The sequence below is a fragment of the Halyomorpha halys genome, unplaced genomic scaffold (genome assembly GCF_000696795.3).
Source record: "Halyomorpha halys isolate HHAL.00 unplaced genomic scaffold, Hhal_1.1 Scaffold949.1, whole genome shotgun sequence".
Classification (NCBI taxonomy): domain Eukaryota; kingdom Metazoa; phylum Arthropoda; class Insecta; order Hemiptera; family Pentatomidae; genus Halyomorpha; species Halyomorpha halys.
This window is the reverse complement of record NW_027109590.1, coordinates 409227-432162: the sequence shown is the minus strand read 5'-3', so window position 1 is coordinate 432162 and position 22936 is coordinate 409227. Positions and strand designations below refer to the sequence as shown.

Genomic DNA, 22936 nt, shown 5'->3' with positions numbered 1-22936 from the left:
CATGCCCGGAAATTTTTAAGGGAAAAGAAATTTGACATATCCAGAAAATCTTGAAATTTTATTATGTAATTTCAAAGATTGATTAACATTTGCTTTTTTCTGTTTAAATGTTTTGTGTTGGAAATCATTCCTCCCGTGAAATCTTCAATTATTTTTATACAAAAGATATAAATGTATAATATGCATGTAGTGCTGTTTTATTACCAGAAGGAATTTCCTATTATTATGATTTGATTTCAATTTCTTTTCTTGTTTTTTATTTTAATCCTACTATTTATTAAAAATTGTGTTAACAATAATAATAAAGGCTTAGTGAAGTTCGATGCCTATACCACCAATCGCTCTCTACAGATTACCCCCCCCCCCCAAACTGAAATCTATCAGAACAGTCTTGACGCAATCCTTACACTTCAGGCCAATCCTCAGACATTTACCCGTTAGTTTAATGTTTATTAGCATTTTACGTATCTGTCTATTACTAAGCCCTGCAATCTTACACGTCCATCTTATTCGCCGCAATGCTACAACCTGAATTATAGTCACCGGATGAACTCAGTATTGTGTTGTATTCTATATTCTTCAGTTAACTCATCTATTTTCGGTATGAGTATTTTACAATTTTTTTTTTCAAAAGCCATAAGGTGCTGTTCTTCCCTTAGTGTATTAAAGAACAGTAGGAGGGATAATAGTTTTGTAGATTCTAGTTTTTAGGTTTTTGGGCAGAAGGTGTGAACTGAGCGATTTCGAAATTGAAAGCATTTCCCGCCTTTGATTTCGTTTTTATTACCTCATCTATTTCTTTTTTTTCTAGTTGCCGTAAAACCTAAATACTTAAACCCCTCTACATGTTCAAATATATTTCCTCCTATATCTAAATCTCTGAAATGGCTCCTGCTTCTACTGCTAACCGTATATTTTATTCATTTAAAATTTTTTGAGGTTAATGACTTCCATTTTGAATGAAATATTTATTAATTATTCATAACATTGTACAACGTTTCGGGACCACTGTCCCATATTCATGCACTTTAAAACCTACAACAATAATAAAACTATCATAACACCAATCTTCATCCTTATTTATTTTAATTTATACAATAATATTCACCTCATGATTTCATATGGGAAATCATGTCAACCATTTGTGCATCTTCACTTCTCCTTAGCACATCCATCATCACTCTATATTTCTTACTACCTCTTTGGACCTTATCTCATGTCCAGTGTGCTGTTTGGTTACCTCCCTGTTTTTTACAAGTTCTGTTTTGTATTCAATATTAACTTAGTGATTTTTTACATAAACCTGTTTATTTCATCAGATTTTTATGTTAAGTCTATTTATAATGTCGGCGTTATGTGTATTTAAGTGTTTAGTGTCAGTTTTATAGTTTAATGTGTTTTGTATGTTTTTGTTATTTATATGGCTTCTAGAAATCTTCTGTTTTTTGTATTTCGTGCTGTATCTATTATTTTTGGGTTTTCAAAATTGAATTCGTGGTTCAGTTTTATGCTGTGATAGGCCAGAGCTGTGCAATTTATATTTTTAGCGTTTTTACAATTGGTGATATGTTGCTTAATCCTAGTTTACAGTTTATTAGATGTTTCACCAATATATACTTTTTCATAATTTCTGCAATCTATCTTATAAATTGCGTTTAGTTTTTCCATCTTATCAACTTTGTATTTCATGTTTGACAGCTTATTCTGTAATTTATTATTGTTGTATAAACCGGTTCTGATATTTATATGATCATATTCTGTCAGTGTTTTTTTTTAAATTTTATTTGTAAGGACTGGTATGTATTGTAGTACTATTTGTTTTCTTTTGTCCTTTTTCTCTATTGTCGTCTAGTGTAATATTTTTGTTTGTTTCTTTATAAAATTCAGTGATTCTTTTTTGACTTGGTGGTTTTTCTATTTTATCTTTCTTTGTTGTTCTGATTACTTTTATTTCTCTCGGTGTTCTAGTTTCTGTGTTTATATGTTTATTATTAATTTTATTGTACCATAATCTGTTTATGCATGTTCATGAATATGGGACAGTGGTCCCGAAACGTTGTACAATATTATGAATAATTAATAAATATTTCATTAACAATGGAAGTCATTAACCTCAAAAAATTTTAAATGAACTGACTCACCAGACTTCCGATAGAGATAATCCGTATATTTTATTTTCTCCGTATTTATTTCTAGATCTAGTTCGTTACTCGATTTTATCAATCTTTTCGTATTGAGTTATACAGTTTCGTTGTCCTCACCCGATAATTCCAAAACATCAGCACACAGAGCACGAGTATTTTACCCCCTGAAGTTAAACCCTTTCCGGAATGTATCACGTTTCTAGAAAAGTATTCTAGTACTAAATTAAATAAGATAGGTTATTACCTATTGAGAATCGTCTTGTTTTAAATCATATTACCGTTTCGAACTTTATTACCGTTTTGGTCATGCACATCTATACGAGGTTTACTGGCTTGTTGGATACTCTCTGTTCCCTGTTCTAAAATGTTGTAGAAATCAGTTGTAAATTTAAAAGTATCCTAATAATGTAACGAAGAAAAATAACGACTGATCAAATAATGGATTGATTAATTTTCTTATTAATAATGAATAACTTTGTAAAATTTGGAAATCTTATATTTTGCCGCCATAGCAACATATTTGTACTCTTTCTATCATGTTTTTTTTTTTTTTTTTAACTCACCGAATGTAGCTCTATTTAAAGTTTGTTTGTTATGTCTAGCCAGCTGGATCTGGGAATCTATTGCGGTATCTTACCAATTGTAATGGAATTCGTGTGTATCTTAATTCTCCTAAATTAAGTGAATTCATAACAAAGTAAGTTATAAGTTTGAAGGCGCTAATTGGTCTTCACTTCCTTTCATTCATATTACGAAAAAATGACTTTAAAAATTTCTTAAGTTTTTAAATATTTTTCTTTCTCTATTATATTTGTTAGTTTTCTGGAGCTCCATTTAAAATACTGTACTATGATGTGTTTTTAAAGAAACGGAGTTCCGAACGAAAAATGATCTTAAATTGTAGGTTTTTCTGATATAAAATAAACTTCATGGGCGTGCATCTGAAATACTTCAATATTTGCTTATCAATTATATTTGCAATATCCCTTCTATATTATAAGTAAAAACTGAATCATTTTCAGTCGGAAATAAACCCACAATTTCTTTTACTTAAAAGAATTGAAAAATAATTTTTTTTGTATCGGAATTTCCTCCATTTTTTAATTTCCCCTAACTATAGTTGACAGAGTCATTAATTTTGAATCTTGTCTGCATATTGTTTTTATTAAAAGTAATTAAAAATCGGCGAGAAATAATTGTTTTTTTTTTTTGTTCTATTGGGGCCATGGACTTCAGCCCTGCAAGATGTTAACTAATTTTAAGTTATCTCTTATACTCTTACCCCTGAAACGCACTTGTCCCGAATTATATCATCTTAATTATTTTTAAATTATTAATTAAAAAATTAGAAAGGAACTCATAAGAAAAAACATTTGATTTCAAATTAGAAAATTACTTTAATTATAGATATTTTATTACTGAGAAAGGAAGTAAGAATGGAGAAAAGCAGCTTCTACTTTTTACTTGTTAATATTTTTTTTGTACATGAATATGAATGGACTATTTTCCCATGTTTTATTATAATGGAGATCATGTAAACATTACTTAATAGTATTATCATTGATTTTTTTTATTCAAAGTTGTTTTTATTAATTCCGATTCTAATCTTCTTAAATACGGAAAACTAAATTTTATCAATTTATTGGTGTAATTTTTATTTATCTGAATTTAGGTCACGTCTGTTTCTTCTTTTCGTTATAGGTTTTATATGACAAATAATAAGTTCCTACTTTTAAGGCCTGATGAATTTTATTTTATTGCAATTTATGATACCAGTTACAAATGGTACTTACTATATTTGCATGGTACAGTATTTTTTATTTTGAGGTAATTTCAAACAATTTTGTTATAACTTTCAACTTTCAATTCTACAAAGTTAAATTCATTTATTAAAAAAATATATTTCATCTGAAAAAAGTTTGACAAACAATGATGTCGTTTGGTAGTCTCAAATACTCCATTTTCGGTATATTTCGCACCAAACCGATTTCGAAAATGATAATTGATATTATTTTTGGCGCTGAGGGAGTATAGAATGTAACTAAGACTGATAGATTTTCTTTTTCTTCTTTAAGAGAAACCTAAATAAAATCAGGAATATAATGCTAACTTGATGACATTAATTTTTGCTTCCCTCATTACTTTTTGCTTCATTGGTTTTTTGCTAGAGATATTTTTAATTGATGTGATAGTTTAAAGTAGTCTTCATTAGTGGTGAGATTCTTGGTATATTGACCATGGAGAAAGTGGGTAAAACTGTAGTATTCCTGAAGATTTCTTTTAAACATCTTAATTATAAAAATAAGTGTTCTCTGAGTATAGTGAATATTGTGTTTTGTGGTTAAGAAAAGCTTTATTTATAAGTTAATATAAGAAAATAGACATTTTTAATAAAGTGAAATTAATTATTTTGGACTTGTGATGATTAAAACATACTGATTGTTTACCCTCACTGCCGAGAGAGAAATACTTTCATATTCTTTTATTTATCTATGCTGCCTAAATACATCAGGTTGCTATCTCATACAGCATACTTATCAATCCGTAATCGGAAATATATAAATTACACATACATGGTATAATTAGAAAAAAAGAGATACAATAATAAGATATAATAAACAATTTTTTTTCCTCTACAGTTTCCTTTTACATTCAATTTCGGTCTGTACAACAAATACAAATGTTTCAATTTATTCCTATTTTTCCTTCTCATTTCTGCTCCTCCAATTTCACCCTTTCACAATCTTTTAATTCACCCGATCAACAAATTCGTTCTCCGGAATTCACCCTCCTAGATCCTCTTCAGTGACCCCCTAAACAAATTCAATATTAGACGGTAATGTGAGATCAGACCATCATTCATAGTCACAGCAGTAGATCAGTTTACCAAAAACAAACAAATTTTACGAGAATAAGACTAACACATAGATTAAAAGGAAAATATAAAATATAAATGATAATATATATAAAAAAGCCGGTTACAGGAAACACTTGAATGGATAAATAAGTTAAAAAAAACAAAAAAACAATAGTACTAATAAATAAGATATTTACGACTTGTCTTTTTAATTTCAAGGATGGGAACACCTGTAACGTTGTATGATGAAATGAAAACAATCTTTTTATATTTTATTTAACAAATATAATACAATTGGTTAAACAAAAAAAAATTGAAGGTGAATATTTGGATTGGAATCTTGGATATTAAATTCAAAATAAGTTGTTCATTCAATTTTTAGTCCATTATAAGGTTTTTTCTACCTAGGAAATAGCCTAAAACTTAACATAACAAAGTAGTATCAAAATCTACATCATTAGTTGTGACACTAAAATGATAAATACGATTTATTGTTACGCTTGAAATTTGCACATGTAAGCCAATCTTCATCGCCTGTTTTTATGAAAAACCGTTTTGAGAAAAAAATATCTAATGAAGGTACTGTTTTGTTGAAGTAAACAAAACAATTAATTTTGGCCTGGTTTCTAAACATTTTAATCCTTTGAAAAAAAAAATGCCTTAGTTGTATCATTAGTTCAAACTGTTAATATTGTTTTTAAGCTCCGCTGATTCAAATATTTTTTCCGACTTGAGACAACTTTGGGTTTTATTAAGTTCGAAATGTTGATAAAATAATGTACAATAATGAAAACAATAAAACAACAACTTTAGAAATTTTATTAGAATTCGAAGAAAACAATCCAATAAAAAACAAAACTCCTCAACGAACCGATAACCCTCTACCTAAGAGGTATATTTTATACTTACTTTTATAGAGGTGTATATTTAAATGTACATTTATAATTATAAATATCAATATACTTATAAAAATATTTTGATATCCTTAGGTATATTTAATTTATGTATTGTGTAGTTTATATAACCACGATGTTTGTAAATTTATTTGATGTTTGTAAATTTGAACTTCAATTTTTATTATTGATAAATTCGTCTTAGCATATTCTTTCATATCGATAGCTTACTCCAAAGTGATGCTAAGTTGACTATACAAACTATACAATAAAAGGTTCCTCTTTTAGGAAAATTACAACTTATCAATTAATTTTCCTAGAGAACCTTTAATTGTATTTTTCGTAAAGCTAGTAGGAATATACTTAGCACCACTTTGAGGTAAGCGTTCGATATGAAAGAATATAGCAAGACGAATCCACTTCGTTAACCCCTCATGATTATTTAGTAATGCTGTTTCCAGCTCCAAAGGAACAGTTTGTTACCAGACAAAGCCCCAATCACAGTGACCTTGAAGTCATTCTAGTTCATTTCCGTGAGAACAACGATTGAAGGTGCCCGCATTTGAAATAACATCTCAATTGATGACGCAGTAGTTGATTTGGGCAAGGATACATAACTACTTACATGAATTTTTTTTTTTGATAGATTTATGTATTGATAGATATTACAATCTGCCACACAGATGTGGGCAATAGGTAATAGTGATGAATGTTCTCATACAAACTAAAATAAAAAAATAAATAAATAAAATTTTAAAAAAATAAAATAAAAAAGAGAAGAAAAAAAAACTCTCTTAAAATATATACAAACAAAAGAATAGACAAGATGAACAAAATCAAACTATCTGTATGAAAAATAAATAAATAAAATAGCATAATGATAAAATAATATATACAATATTTACACAATCGACCTGAGGATCCCTGACCCCACTCTATTCCCCACGTGTGAGGGGTAGAGCAGAGCTCAAGAGATCCCAGGGCATCCCTCTCGCCGCATCACTGGACATGAAATTTTAAACGTTAAATTTGAATTAATTGATGAATATTACATCATCGTATTGAAATGACGGGGTTATTTCCATTGTTATCAATGTAGCTCTAATGACTGTATGATTATCTGTGTTTAGATGGTTATAAGTCCTTTTCGATGCTTTTGAGTGTGAAAAGTTTCATCATCTAATTATTAACATATTCCATGAATCCTTACAAAATTGCTTCCTATTTTTGTCAAATATTATGCAAACGTACATCAGATTTTAAATACTAAGTTAATGTCGTTACACAACCGTTACTTAACTTTATCATCCAGATAAATTCTCACAGATATCCGAAGTCTTTTCAACAGGTCAGGGAATGGAGTGAACTTTAAAATAGCAGAGGTTATGACCTTTGACAGGAGATTATCTCAGTTTGGAACACCGAGGCTCTGTTTATCTTAATTATATTTCCATCTCAAGTGTTAGCTCGTAGATTATTATCTCAAGATATTGAATCTCACCATGAATTTAAAATGAAGTTTTGAGCGCATTTCAGAATTAAGTTTAATTGCTATCGGTCGGGATGTATGTTTTGAACATTACTTTGCGTGGGATTTAATCTATAATTTTTTTTTTATTTATTTTTTTTACCAGATCGGCCTGGTGGGCCTTACATGGTTGATATAACTTATATTATGTATATTTTTTAACAGTCTATTATGAGGGGGTATAGTCATACAAATGACACCCCTAACTATATAAAATATTCTTATTAAAAGAAAAAAAATGATAAAATAAATAGATAAGAATAATGCTTCTTAATAAAAGAGGAAAGTAAAATTAATAACAAAGAATAATGATATTGGTACACTTAAATAAAACAAACAATTGACTTCTAATAGTAAAAAGAAACAAGTTAATTTGAAAAAGGAAAGAAAAAAAAATAACAATAATAATGAATAAATAAAATGAATAATAATAATAAGTAAATAGAGGTAGTGTGACTATGAATTTATTTTATATTTATTAAAATTTCTAAAAGAATGTCCTGCAGCAGTCTGGGCTTCAGTCTTCGGGGGTTGAGGTTGGATTTCCCAGGTTGTAGGTCACTGCATTAATTGTCGGCAACTGGGATTGGAACTTCATGAACCGTTTTTGATATAATCCTCTATTGACTCCATTTGTAATTTGCGATGCAATTGGCTATTTCTTATGAACCAAGGAGCATTACTGCGATTCTTAGGACTTTGTTTTGAAAATAATGTAGTTTTTTCCTTTTCGTGAGGGATGCCGCTCCCCAGACTTCACAGCCGTACATCAGCAGTGGCCTGAAGATTGTTTTAAATATAAGAACAGTTGTTTCTGGTTTTAGTTTGGAATTTCTGTTTAGGATAGGATATAGCATTGCTAACCTTGCATAAGTTTGAGTTAGTTTGATGTTGATATGGTGATTCCAGGTAAGGTGGCGATCTAGGTGAATTCCCAGGTATCTTACTGTTTCACTGGCAGGATTCCATTTCACATTTTTACCTTTGAGGATTATATCCGGTGGATCTGGTGGGCGTCGAAGAGTAAAAACTTTTGATTTGCAATTTGATATAATACTATAAATATTCTCCATAGGAGCTCTGTGGCTCTTTTATATTCCAGTTCTGGATCATCTGTCAATTTTTAAGCGTAATGTTGAATGTTTTCTCGGTGAGATTATGGTGTCGAACTGTTAAAAAACTTTTAACAATGACCTTGTTCACAATAAGCAGACGCATGAATTGAGAAGAACATGTTCTCCTTTTTTATAATTTCCTTCCTTTGCTCGCAGCATTTTGAAAATTTTCGTCATTTACTACAATAACCGTTTGAAAACGAAAAAGATGAAATTTTTATGTATTAAGTTTATATTATGTATTTATGTAATAAGTATATACTTTACTTTTTACATTCTAACTGCAGTCTGTAAAGAATGTTTTTCCTCATAAACCTCAAGTGGAAAGAACCGTTTCCTCTTTTAGTTCATTATCAAATTTCCCATGGTTCATATTTATCCATTTTTTATCACCGCTAATAATGAAATAATGTTAATTATTTTAAAAAAAATTAAAAAGGGAGCTGTTTTGAAAATTAGGCATTTAAGTCCTGTCCTTTCAAACTATTTCATCGAGGATAAGACCTAGCTGATACTAAAGACCAATTAATTGTACATTGTTATTCTGAGTTTATTCAAAATCATTAAAGCTTTTTTGAGAACATCGGAAAAATGTGTATAACCGATTATTTCAAAATGGCACTTCCAGTCAGTCGATTTTATCGAACTTTTATGAAAAGTTTCTGTATCATCCAGCACATATCTGCCATAAATTGTAATCTGTGTCGTATGAACTTTTTTTTTTTTACTCACAGAGAATTTTCTAGGCTTTAATATTCATTCTTTTTGGTCGTTCGACTTTGTTTTTTTTTATCATTGCTACAATTTCAGTTTAATGAATGGTATGTAGTACCATCAATTACAATAGAAAAAATATTTTTATTGATTGGTTTATATAAACTAGTCATGTCTTAAAGTACAACCAAGATCAACGTCTTCCATTATTCTGGGTTTAGATACGAATGGTGAAAAACCATTTTTTTATCTTGAGTATTGTTGCTTTCAACATGTTTATATCTTTGCTGGGGCTAAAGTCTGAGTACATTACGTCGCTAATTGAAATACTAAATGGTTAATTGAAGTATATTATAATTATACTTACTACATTCCAATACTAATACTTCCAATGCCTGTTGAACAGATTCGATACTTAGGACTCCATCTTGACAAGAGACTTACTTGGAATCCACACACAAGACTGAAACGAAAAGAAACTGCTCGTAGATTCCGATTGCTACAACACTTACTTGACAAACGCTCTAAACTTCCCATTCACTACAAAATATTAGTATACACTACAATAATCAGACCAATTTGAACATATGGAATTGAGCTCTGGGGCTCCACCAAACCATCAAATTCTTTCTGCATCCAATCGTTACAATCCAAAATCCTACGTAAAATCCTTGATGCTCCTTATTACGTCACAAATAAACTCATTCATAAAGACCTTAACATCCCATTCGTTGCAGATTTGACCCAAAACAGATATGCGTCTCCTTAACCATCCTAACTCATTAATTCTTAATCTTTCATCCTTAACAATCCCCCGAGGCGTCCGAAAAGAAGATGGCCACGGGACCTTCTAATTTAAATTAATGTTTGAAGTACCACCAATGGGTGGTTCCTTCCTAAGATTTTCAAGTGTGTATGAAACATACTACATATTTACCTATTGTATTATTTTGTACAGTTGTAAATTACAATAAATAAATAATTTTAAAAAAAATACTTCCAATTACGATAATACTTTCCAGGACTAATTTTCGAAATGAGCTTTTCAGTCGACAATTCGATTTACTCCGATTTCAAGTAGTAGCATTTTTGACATGATTATCGTAGCAAAATTTTAATATTTTTCTTTTCAAAAGTATGCCAAAAATATACCAGATTAAAAATTTTCATTCTGAATTGTTGAATGCTAATTTATTATAGAATCAATATTTAATATAACTATCAAATAACTATGGCAACTAAATCATTTATCAGAGTGAACTCTTACGACTTTCTATGTAAAATATTATTATTTCTAAAATCTTTGACTTTCCAATGAGTTAATACGTCTATTTTACTTATCCTGTTACCGGAAATGTTTTTTCAACCCTGAACAATTATTTTTCTTATCCTAACAAATCCTTTCATAGTTTATATTTATTCATTTTTTATTACTAGCCAAAATGTAAAATGGTCATTAAATTCAAACAAACAAAATTGAAGTGAATTTATTCGCATTACTTTATTATATGTAATGGTGTCGGGAAAGATTGAGCTATCTTGGTTTTTTCTGTTAGAATCGGATAATTTATTTTTCCTCTTTATTTATTCATAGAATTCTTTATTATTCTTTATCTATTGTTTATTATTACTAACAATAAAAACTGTTTTTTCAAATAAATTGTACTTTAGAACAAGATTTTTTAGAGACTCCTCTTTTTAGCCCTCTAAGATCATTTCAATGAAAATGGAACCTATCTGAGTTTGGAGAACACTTAATTTTTATTGATATACTGACTTTAAATCAATATTGTTGGAGCTGTTTTCGAGAAAATTGGAAAAATATGAAAAATCAATTTAATAAGTAGCAGTTCCGGTTTGTTGATTTTATCAAAAAAGTACCTTAATTATGTAATTTAAGTTTCGTACGAATTTTAGTTTTTGAGCTAGGCTAACCACCCACCACATTTTAAGAGACTTGGGTGCTTGAACTCAGGGTACCTCAAAACGTATATTTCCGTCGAAAACTGGAATTGGAAATTTTTCACTATCGTAATACTACTATGTATTTCATACACAGGTAACGGGAAGTAAAAATTTTTTGCAGCTTAAATCTGCAGCCATACTCCAAATTTAATAACGATTCTCTAATAAATTTCCAGCCCCGACGATATTAATTATCCTCACAAAACAAGTTCATTCTCTGTCGCGATGTTATGTGTTGAATATTTGTAAAGGAAATCCGATTCCCGTGAGACGAGTATAATAGAGGCGTTGAGATCGTTGACCATAGCGCCCCTGATCTGTTACTGGCCACTTGTCAACAGTGGCTGCTAGAGTTGGCACAATAATATTCTGCTATATTCTCACTTTACGCAACCCACTCCAGTTACGTCACCGGGAAGATAGGCCTTTGTTCGGCCGTGTCCTCTGTAACACGGTTCTCATTTATTTTTTAAGTCTTTTAGATGGAGGGTTTTGTCAATGTTGGTATAATTTTGATTGTTATTGTTCGAGGTCACCTTAACTAAGGAACTCCTAACGTAATTATAACGATCCAATTAGTAATAATTTTTGAAACATATAATTAATCTGCCCAGTAACTGGGAAACCAACCAACTAAACTGTATATTGTCATTATTTATATGGTGGACCATTATGTTATATAGATGTGGGGTATCTTAGTGGGTTAGGCGCTGGCCTTCTTACAATAAAATGATGGCAATGAAGTACTTCAAAGTGAGAAAAATTGAGTAATCACTTTTCATTTACTTACTTACCCAAGATTAATTTTGATTTCCCGTTTACTTTGTAGCATTGATTACGTATAAGTTAAGTATTAGCGAAAGCAAAATGTCAAAAAAGAGAGGAAGGAATAAGATCTAACAAGCTTGAACTGCTGTAAAATAGTCGCTTTATTTATTTATTTTTTCCGATCCCTCTAAAACAGAAAGAAAAAGTGAATTAATAAGTGCATTACTGTGAAAAAGAAAAGTAATTCGTGTTGGGTCTTACCTTTTACTACCTTTGGTATTCTCGCTTTATTGTGTTCGGTACATCTCTTACATACATTCGACCAGCTGATCGCACATCGAAATAACAGCTGACTCAGACCGTAACTTATATACCATCCGATATTCAAATATCTTCCTCTCTTCTTTTAAATTCTACTTTTTAAAACTTATCTTCTCCTGAATTTTTTCTCATTTTCCTAATAAAGTAAATTTGTACATTTTCCTTAATCAAATGGAACCTTCATTACTTCGGTAAATATTGATCAGATTCATGTTTTGATACCGGAATTATAGAAATACAAAATTTGCCATTAATTATTGTATAATCGATTTCATTTCCTATTCATTTTATTAAAAATTTAAATTGAATATTTTAGAAAAAATTAAGGGAAAATAAAATTTGCTGAATTAAGTAAGTAGAGAAAGTATTTTGTTTTGAACTTCTCCAGCAATTATAAATAGTATACATTGTAGAATTTGTTTTAATATTTTCACCTGTTTATTTCATTGATATTGTCATGCATTTATAAAGCTGTCAAACCATTATGAAGTAAATGACTGAATAAAATATAACAATTGTATTTTTTTTTTAAATTTATGTCTATTAATAAAATAAATGAGCCGTCCAATCGCAGAAGTCGTTTAGTCCAAATTTGAAATTTTATTACTTTTTTATTGCTCTGTGTATTTCCATACTATAGTAGATAAAAAATGTCTAGACTTTTAAAAACGTATCTAAAATTCTTGGATGTTGCAAAACTCTGGTGACAGCCGCATAACTCGTGTATTGATATCAATTTGATCAGAGCTTCATCCAGACTCGTACCAACAATTTTTTTTTGTTATTATCCAGGTAACTAAGCTATTTTAACTGGAATAGGAGAGTCAAATTTTTCAGTAAATAAAAGTCAACCCTTTCTCACCAGACAGGAATCGAATCGATGGCGTTGGAGGCCCGAGGTTCTATAAGTCCACGGCTCTACTCCCTAACTACAAACTTTTAAAGGCAACAGCTCATTCATTTTGGCTGCAAATCTCGTCAACTCACGCTCCTTTCTTCGAGTTCTTTTCCTCGTTACTAGCCCCCTATTTTGTTCAAGTATTTTGAGTTGCTTCTTTTATCCTAAGAAAGTTCAATGGAAAAGGAAAAATAGTAAAGGAAGTTTACTTATAACTTGATAAATCTTCCGAACATTAGCAACCTCTATCAAGTTAAAAAAAAAAAAAAGCCCTCTAAAAATAGCTCAACTTTTGGAAAGGTATTGATGAAATTGGATTCAAAACGAAGTTTGGTATCGATATACCAAAGTTTCATGCAATTAGCTTGAAAAATAAGCTCTGTAAAAGTTGTTTTCACATGTAATACATTTTTGTAGTGCTTAATTGGTTTTGCGATCAGCCAACTCAAATAATAGTGATATAACTTAACTAAAAGTAACATAATTTCCATGCATGACTTGGTTCCTGGATGTCAAACTATTAATTAAATTCATATCATAGTGTCAATAAATCAATCCTCAATTACTCGTACTTAATTAAATGTTCCGTTTACCATGAACCAATAGGAGCCTCCAGACCATCCCTTTAAGTGCAAATGATGAGGTTCCATTTAGCTGGTATACAGACAGCATTAAACCTCGTTTGTGTTAACGATAATGTGAACTAAGGTCTTAGAGATCAGGTTGCTGACTTAAATCACACTGATCACATAAAAAAAAATTACTTATTTCCTCTCTTCATGATTTAATTTTTTTGTTTAAAATTATTAAGTTTTTCTTCTTTCTCCTTTTTTTTTTTTTTAAATTATATCTTCAATGATTTCTATGACAAATTTAAATCGTGTTAGGGATGGCTTCGTCCAGTAAGCTGAGACATGGAAAGCTTGAAAACTGATCTTCCAGCATCAATGGCGAAAGAAGAGACATCTTTGGACAATGGTATTTTAAATACGAATTAAAAATATTCTAATAATTTTATTTATTTTTTTTAGTTTGCTTGAGTTTTATACACCACTGTTTTCTTTTACAATTATTTTTGATCATTGATATATTGCTTTCTAGACTTATTGAAATAATAAATTTCTTATTCATAACCTTTCAGCGAAACTATTTGAATATATGATGAAAATTATAAAATATTTTGTCATTATGAAGTGAATTAAATAAACATATACATTTTTGGAATAGTTTATGTTCAATTTTACCTATAGCTCAAGGATTGTTCTTTTTAAACAAGATTGAGAATTTTTATTGACAACTTTATTGGAATCGTTCACAATTTTTTTTCAATTACTGATTTGTTGATACGTAATACCTCTTACAATGTATTAATTAGAAATATGTTCATATCCTTAACCTAAATTTTAAAATGAGATTTATTGATTTTTAAAATTTTCCCTTGACCCGTCACTCTTTTGTTGCAGGATGGCATGAATTGTTTTTTGTCCTTCAGGTGTTCACCTTTCCCCGGCTATTGAACGAACCAGAGGTTGAATTCATGCATTGTAGAATGCCAAAAATTGTTCTAAAAATATAACCATTATCAACATTGTTTAATCCCCATTTTAATTTATATAAAACAATTGATATCCACTAGTTATTAAAATCAAGCGTTAATCAACTAATTTAATAATGTATTAATTAATTTTACCATAGTGATTTTATATTTGGTTTGATACTTTTTTTTATTGAATTATTTAATATACTTCTATAGTTTTTATTTAGAATCAAGATAAAAAAAAAAAAACATGAAATCGAATTTATTTAACTTATCAATGATTAAATAATTATTAAAGTAGATTTTATTGAACAAATTTTCATAGAATGTTTTGTTGTTTTTACTATTTTTCTTAAACCGGCTGTGTAAATCTGTTAGTTAACCGGAATCGAGCAGTAGGATGGAGCACCGTTCAGAAGGCCCGTCTTCGTTACATAATTCATCAAGCGCATAAATAAAACAGCGAGTACCTCAGAAGCGTAGCTCAGCCACAGACACTAGCGAAATCACTGTGGCGGTTACGGCACCTACCTTATGCATTCACCGTTCTTCTCGCATTATCTTAAATTTATTCAATACTCTTCCTAAAAGAAGTTAAATTTCCTATTTTAGCTGTTCTTCTTGTTGTAATAACTGTTTCATTATACTTATATTCCTTATTTAATGAATTATATATTACTTCAATATTTTAATGATCAAAATAATTTATTTTTGAGTATGTTATAGAGACTTTTACACTCATAACTTATCTGCATGGAATGCAGGCATCACACAAACCAGCATGTGTAGTGGTGGCAAAATAAATAAATTCTAGTATTGGTCTTTAAACGCCGATTTTTCTAAAAATTCAATGTCTATTTGAATAAATGAAATGTTTTTTCTTTATAAAAAAAACTTAACAAAAAATTGTTCTACTTAAATAATTCAGAGACCATAGACTATGGCAATATTTCCGTCCATCGAAGCCTGTGTGTAATTTTATCTAAAACACATAAATAAAAAGCTGCATGCTTTAAAAACAATGATTTTATTAATAAGTCAATAATTTGCCACCAGCAAAGCGGGCCCTCGTCGCTCGACATATAAATGAAGTGCAATTTAGCGCCTACGACTGTGCACACAGAAGGCGTAAATTAACAAACCTTAAGTTAACTCCGGGTAAAAAAAGTAGTACCAAGAGGAGAAAAAAGGCAGATATCTCACCCCAATTTTAGATTACTTTAATGAAAACTATGTATAATTAATAGTCAAAATTGATGAGTCTGCCAAGTATAGGTAGGGGAATAAAAAATGATGGCTGTTTCGAAGCGATAAAAAAAAAAAAATTTCATTCGGAGCTCTATATCTTAAAATGTAGCAACAAAACAAGAAAATCTAAGAGAACGTCATTTAAAGAAGAGTAAATTTTCTAAAATATGAGCTCTAAAAGAGTTATTTACGTTAAATTGTTTTCGAGATATAGCTTTTTAAAATGCAACATTTCAAAAAAATTTTGTATAGGACGTACGGAAAGATCAGTAGTTAGTGAATTTATTTTGAAAAATTTATATCACAAAAACCATTTGGCGTACAGATGTCTATTAGCACTCAAATTAAAGCTAGTTTAATGAGCTATAAAGTAGTTTATAGTGTTTATCTTCGCAGGAGTAATAGTTTACATGAAATTTCCTAAAATAAATTGATTTATATATAAGAAGATGGTCAGGGTTGCGGTCAAAAGTGAAACAGAAATAGTTTACAACTATTTATTTTCCAACGTTTCGCCCCACTTTGCAGGGCTTCATCAGGGCTAAAAAGATACAAAATGATACTATGATAAGATACAATTTATACAATTTATTCCTATCATTGTATCTTATCATAGTATCATTTTGTATCTTTTTAGCCCTGATGAAGCCCTGCAAAGTGGGGCGAAACGTTGGAAAATAAATAGTAAACTATTTTTGTTTCACTTTTGACCGCAACCCTGACCATCTTCTTATATATCAATTTTTACGGTCAACTATATATACATATATAAATTGATTTATAGTTGTTCGGACAAATTTTCATTTGCCAAATTTATATTAATATGTGAATATCATAAAAACTACTACCCCTACAAAGATAAGTGTCATAAACTACTTTATAGTAGGTTAAATTTCCTTTATTTTGAGTGTTGGAAGACATATGTGCGTCTTATGGATCTAGAGATATATTTTTTAAAAATCCAACATTTTATACGAATAACTAGAAATTAACATTTTATGAGTTAATTTGGTCAAATATCATAAAAACTACTACTCCTACAAAGATAAACATAATTAACTATTTTGTAGTAAATTTAACTACTTTTAATTTGAGCGCTGGCAGACATATGTAAGTTCAATAGTTTCTGAAATGATGTTTTTCATAAATCAAACTTATTATCCGAACAACTATAAATCAATTTATTTTAGCAAATATCATGAAAACTACTATTCCTACGAAGGTAAAGGTCAGAAACTTTTTTATAGTCAATTAAACTAGCTTTAATTTGATGTGCTAATAGACATCTGTACGTCACTTAGTTCCTGAGATACATATTTTTTAAAATAAATTAACTAACTACTAATCTTTCAGTAGATTTTAAAGAAATTTTGCTTTTTAAAAAGCTATATCTCGAGAACTATTGGACGTACATAGCTCTTTTAGAGCTAATTTTCAACAAATTTACTCTTCTTTAAATGATGTTCTCTTAGATTTTCTGGTGTTGTTGGTAGTTTTTATGATATAGAGCTCCGAATGAAAATTAATGTTTTTTTAAGGTTTTGAAACAGCCGCCATTTTTTATTACCCCTACCTATACTTGGCAGACTCATCAATTTTGACTAGTAATTGTACCTAGTTTTCATTGAAGTAATCAAAAATTGGGGTGAGATAACTGTCTTTTTTTCTTCCCAGCTCTTGTACTAAAGGGTTTAGCAATTCTATATAACTTTTATATTTATATTTGTACCTGCTAAAACATTTTCCAGATGAGGGTACTAAAAAAAAAAAAAGTCAATAATTAAATGCAAAAATGTGAAATTTTTACATTATAAAACAATGACAATGTCTATTTGCCATTGCTACTCATTTGTCACTAGCAATTTATATTTTATCATAGTATTTAATTTTTTTTTAACCCTATACTACTGACTATAGGTCTACTTATTATTCATTTACCTATGCACTCTAATGTTAATACGTGAGTTTTCGCTTAATGTATAAAATCGTGGGAAGACTAATTGTTTAATTAAATCTCCTTTCACTATAATAATATGGCTGGATGAGAATGAAGACTGACAATCTGTATATTATTTCTTCAGATTTCTTTCTTTTAGTATTTTTTTTACATCGTTTGCTTTCCTTGAAATATAGAAAACAATTGCATTGTATTAAAATTGTATTTCAAATTTCTTTCAGCATAATTTAATAATACAACATAAATATTGCTGATATATTGGTTATGAGCCGATGTACTGCGCGTTAGAAAAAAATAACAGTTCGTGTAGAAACAGCTTATCCTATGCGACTAACTCACAGTGTAGACTTAAATTAACGCATACTGCAAACGTTAGCCCAAAATAAACTTTGTGAAGATATTCTAAGAACATTGGTGGTATAATCAAAATATCTATGTTCAAACAATGTCGATGTCTGTTTTAAAGTTCCCTTCCGTCCAATCCGATATCCTGATCTATAATAAAAAATTACAACCTGTGTAATATGTTCCTCGATCGTTTGTCTTCGCTATCCGACAGTCCAATTTAGGACAGCCAAACTATAACACTTTCTTTTAGACTCGCAGGTTCTAGGCAAGGTTGAAAGCAACCACGAGAGTCGGATCATGTAGGGAGTCTCATCGGGGCCAATAGTGATCTGTGTTAAATCGGAAATTGGATTGGATTAGATCGGAACGTGTAAATAGGTCTTAACCATGTGTAAGAGTTCTTGTTTATTTACGTGTATTGAGCGATCCCAATCCAGAATTTTTTTTTAATCCTTAAATGTTTAATTGTTTTGTTACTTTCATCTCTCTTGTCTTATCATCTCTTATTCTTCTACTACTCGTCCATTTTTTCTTAGACACGTGTACAGTTCATGAGTGGTAGGACGCAACGTATTTCGGAAATAATCTTGCTGGTATTATTTATTTGATGGCATAAGGTGAAATTTTTTTGTAAGGAGAAATTAGATCAAAACTTTTTTTTGTTCACAGTTTAAATTAAATTCTAGAATTACTGGTGTTTTTTTCTCTTTTAATCTAATTCAATAAAAAAAAGTAAGATCATAAATAACACAGGAACATCAAAAATTTGAAAAAGTCAAAAAACAATTTGTGACTCAAACGTACAAAAATAAGTTTGGTATTATATATTCATTATTAAAATAATAATAATATTACTCTTTCTAAAATTCCTTAATGAAAAAACACTTTAACAGTTAGAAGAAAAAAATAATTAATGAATAGATGTCAGAATTACCACTAGTAAATAAGTTCAATTATTTACTAGTGGTTATATTTGTAAAAATAGCCAAAAACAAACAATGAATAAGGATAATATAATGAATTTTGTGTTTAACTTCTATAAATAATAATTACAAGACATATCTTATATGTCTTATCTTATATGTAACTCTTGTTACATAAATGTTAACCGTCACTATTTAGACAAAGGAGTTTCGCATTCTGATCAGGTTCATCATTTTGTTTGTCAGTAAATATTTTTACAATGATGGTTCGTCGAATTTCCAAATACTTCACGCATATATTTAGCGAGATATAGTGCAATGAAAATGGCTGAACTATAAAAAAAACAAAAAAACCGCTCGTTATATCGTACAGTGAAAAAATACTCCAGAGAGTTTAAAATAAATTATACTTAAAATCGTATGTAGTTGTGTTAAAAGTTTTAAAATATTATCAACTCCGTGGTCAAAACGGTCACTCTGGTGTAAATTTAAAATATTAGGGAATACATTTGTATATCAATTGTAATTTTTATTATTCCGTTTTCAACAGATCTTAACGGTTTAGACCTCTCTGAGCCGGAAAACAAATTTTTGGGCATTGTTTTGTGCACCAAAACCTTAAAACGGATGGACCGGTTCTGATATTTTTTTTTATTACTTATTAGGGTTACATTCATAGAGGCCTGTGTTCCAAATCGGGCACCCCTTGCATGATAGCCGCAGTGCAACAGTCAGTCATTTCAACACTATTATTTATTCATTTCTACTTTTCCCTGCTTTGTAGGCAATAGAGGTGTACCGCAGTGCAATAAATGAAGAACTTTTTTTCCTATCGAATTTGGAACCTAAATGGATTTGGATGAAACTTATATTAAGGACTCTTCTGGTCTAAAGTCCTCTAATTTTTCACATGTATACGTATTACATGCTTGAGAAAATATAGGGTAATTTTTTAATTTCTGCATAACTAAAAAAAGTGTACATTTTACGTAAAATTCTAAATAATCACTAATATATCAACAAAACCTTTTTTTTAAGCATAATTGTCAATAATACGGATGTACCTTGGAATTACTCTTGTTATTAATGTATTCTACGCAGATTACCATAAAAAATTGTTTTCGTTGAAAACTTTTTTTTTTTTTTTATTATTTATTTATTGTAATTTACAACTGTACAAAATAATACAACAGGTAAATATGTAGTATGTTTCATATACACTTGAAAATCTTGGGAAGGAACCACCCATTGGTGGTACTTCAAACATTAATTTAAACTAGAAGGTCCCGTGGCCATCTTCTTTTCAGACGCCTCGGAGGATTATCAGGGATTGTTAAGGATGAAAGATTAAGAATTAATGGGTTAGGATGGTTAAGGAGTTTGGAATAAAAAGACGCATATCTGTTTTGGGTCAAATCTGTAACGAATGGGATGTTAAGGTCTTTATGAATGAATCGTTGAAAACTTAAAATGCGATAATTCAAAAACTATACGTCTCCCGAAACTTTTCAAATACTTATTTCAACGATATTTAAATTGTCTAAAGAGCTTAGCTTAAAAAATAAATTAATTAGAGTCGGAAATAGACCAGTTAACAAACATACAGGAAGAATTGTTTTATTTTGCACCAAAAGCTGTAATTAAAGTTCTATGGTACATACGCCAGACATTTTAATTAAAGACTATTCTCTGAATTATGAATGAAACCTAATGATAAATAATTAAAAAGTATATAAAAACTCACAGATTGTAATTTCGTGTCATTAATTCTTAAATCGTTGGTCCCATCATAAAGGAATTCTCCACACAAGGTTTTACTAATTTTTCTTAACATTCCAATGGTATGAAATTGTAAGAGGAGTGAACATTTTGTCTAGAATCCGAATGGTGAAAATAATTGGTTGCTTTAGAGGTTTAAAGATCTGCTTAAGTAGTGGGTGGATATGAAGAGTTGCATAAATTACTTAATAGCAGAAAATTGGAAATACGTGATCTTCCTCCAGTCGTAGGCGGTTGAGCTTTATAATTTGTACATTAATTTATATTATTATCGTGTATGGTAATTACTCATGCACGGTTGAATGCAAGAATAAGGTTTGCTATTGTATAATGGAAACAAAATACTTGCAGGATGACGTCAAATCTTGTTCATTTCTTGATTTTTATATATTTATTCTTTTAAATAACGTGAAGTAAAATTTAATATCAATAAATAAGTCTTTATGTGGATTTTTATTTCGTTAACGTCTGGACCGACAGCGAATTCTATTCTATTTCATAAAATGAAACTTGTTTATTGAATTATTAATTCCTTTAGTATTGAAATATTTTTATTATATATTTTCTCGATGACTTTGATTTAATTTTTTTTTGTTTTGTGGTTTTTATTTCATGATTTGTAATAAAATATGTTGTTGTTTTTTTACAGTTTTACTAAACGTATAACATTATCTATTAGTTTCTAGTTGGCTATGTTTCATTCTCCAGAATATCATTATTTTTTTACTACATTTCCTGGAAGGCTATAAATATATCCAGCTTCGTCCTTCAAGCTGTAGTTGTCATCTTCATTTAAAGCCTAGCTTTACGATTTCAATTTCAGTATGTAAAACATCATTATTGTTTCTAACAAACCATCTCACAAATGCCATAAACTCTATCAAAGTCCTGTACTGTCTGTGGGCTAGTTATGTTTACACGAATACGCCTTTCATGGCAGTTCTTTGTCGTTTAAATTACAATTAAATTGTTGGTATCAGAAGAAATTAACTGATACTCCTACTAAATCTCTAAATTTATGGTTAGTAATTATTTTCATTACACAAGACATTCAAAATAGACATAATGATTTTTTTCATGGACTAAATGCTTATAAATTCTTCGGTTTCCATGTTGACAGTTTGTATAACAGAAATAATAGAGCTCGAATAAGGTTAGCTTTGATGTTTCATATATTATTTTTATACTTTTCACCTGTATGTATTGCCTTTCATTTTAAAAAATCAATCCATAATTCTAGAGTTGTAAAGAGCCATACATGTTCTACGGTAATGGTGCATTTTAATCTTGGAAGAACAAGGTGGTGTGAAGTAATCTTTCTCTAGATGATTAAAAACTTTTTTTTTCTCTTATTTTTTTTCTTTTTCCGATTTCTTTCATCTCTTAGTAAATGCAACTCTAAATTGAAAAATTTAAAATGGTTCAAATACTATGTAGGTATCATTAATTAATGATTAACGATGTTTTATGTTGTTGCTCCAGTTTTCTGGACCTGCTGTTGGATGATCTGACGCTTGGTGTAAGAAAAATAAATTCTATCATAAATTCTTGATTAAGATTAAAAATCTCTTCCGGATAAGGACTGATTCATGGCTTGGAACAGTCAGATAACGTCAGAAACGCATTTTTAGCTGAAGAAGTATGGTTAACTTTTGCGGTTATAATGTTTTTAGTATATGGCAGAATTTATTGAAATTTTCAGTCACTCAATTAATACTTTTTTTTTAATGTGTGGTTCAAAATTTAGTATATGCAACAAAAAGTATGTTTTTTTTATAAATGAGTTTCTAACTACATTGATATTAAACTATTCTTTTATATCAGTAATATATTGTAAGAAATATATAATATATAAGAAACATATTAATTTCTGTTTATGGATAAATTATTTAAAACGTGTATTAATTTGGGTAAGATAGCTCAAACTAAAAATATTTAAAT

General features: G+C 29.5%; 1 protein-coding gene across 12 annotated transcripts in view; it reads left to right on the top strand.

Annotated features, from left to right (window-relative positions):
- The window catches only part of OtopLa (Otopetrin-like a), a 331346-nt gene that overhangs the window by 114910 nt on the left and 193500 nt on the right, over positions 1 to 22936 (top strand). For 2 of the 12 annotated variants that reach the window (XM_014431183.3, XM_014431184.3), the window contains exon 2: positions 14091 to 14181. The exons of 9 other annotated variants lie outside the window; for them this stretch is intronic. In XM_014431183.3, the coding sequence (XP_014286669.1) occupies positions 14118 to 14181 (64 nt within the window). In that variant the 5' untranslated portion in view covers positions 14091 to 14117. Of the gene's footprint in view, positions 1 to 14090; positions 14182 to 22936 lie in introns of those variants that run through there. One more of the 12 variants, XM_014431188.3, reaches the window with a different exon arrangement.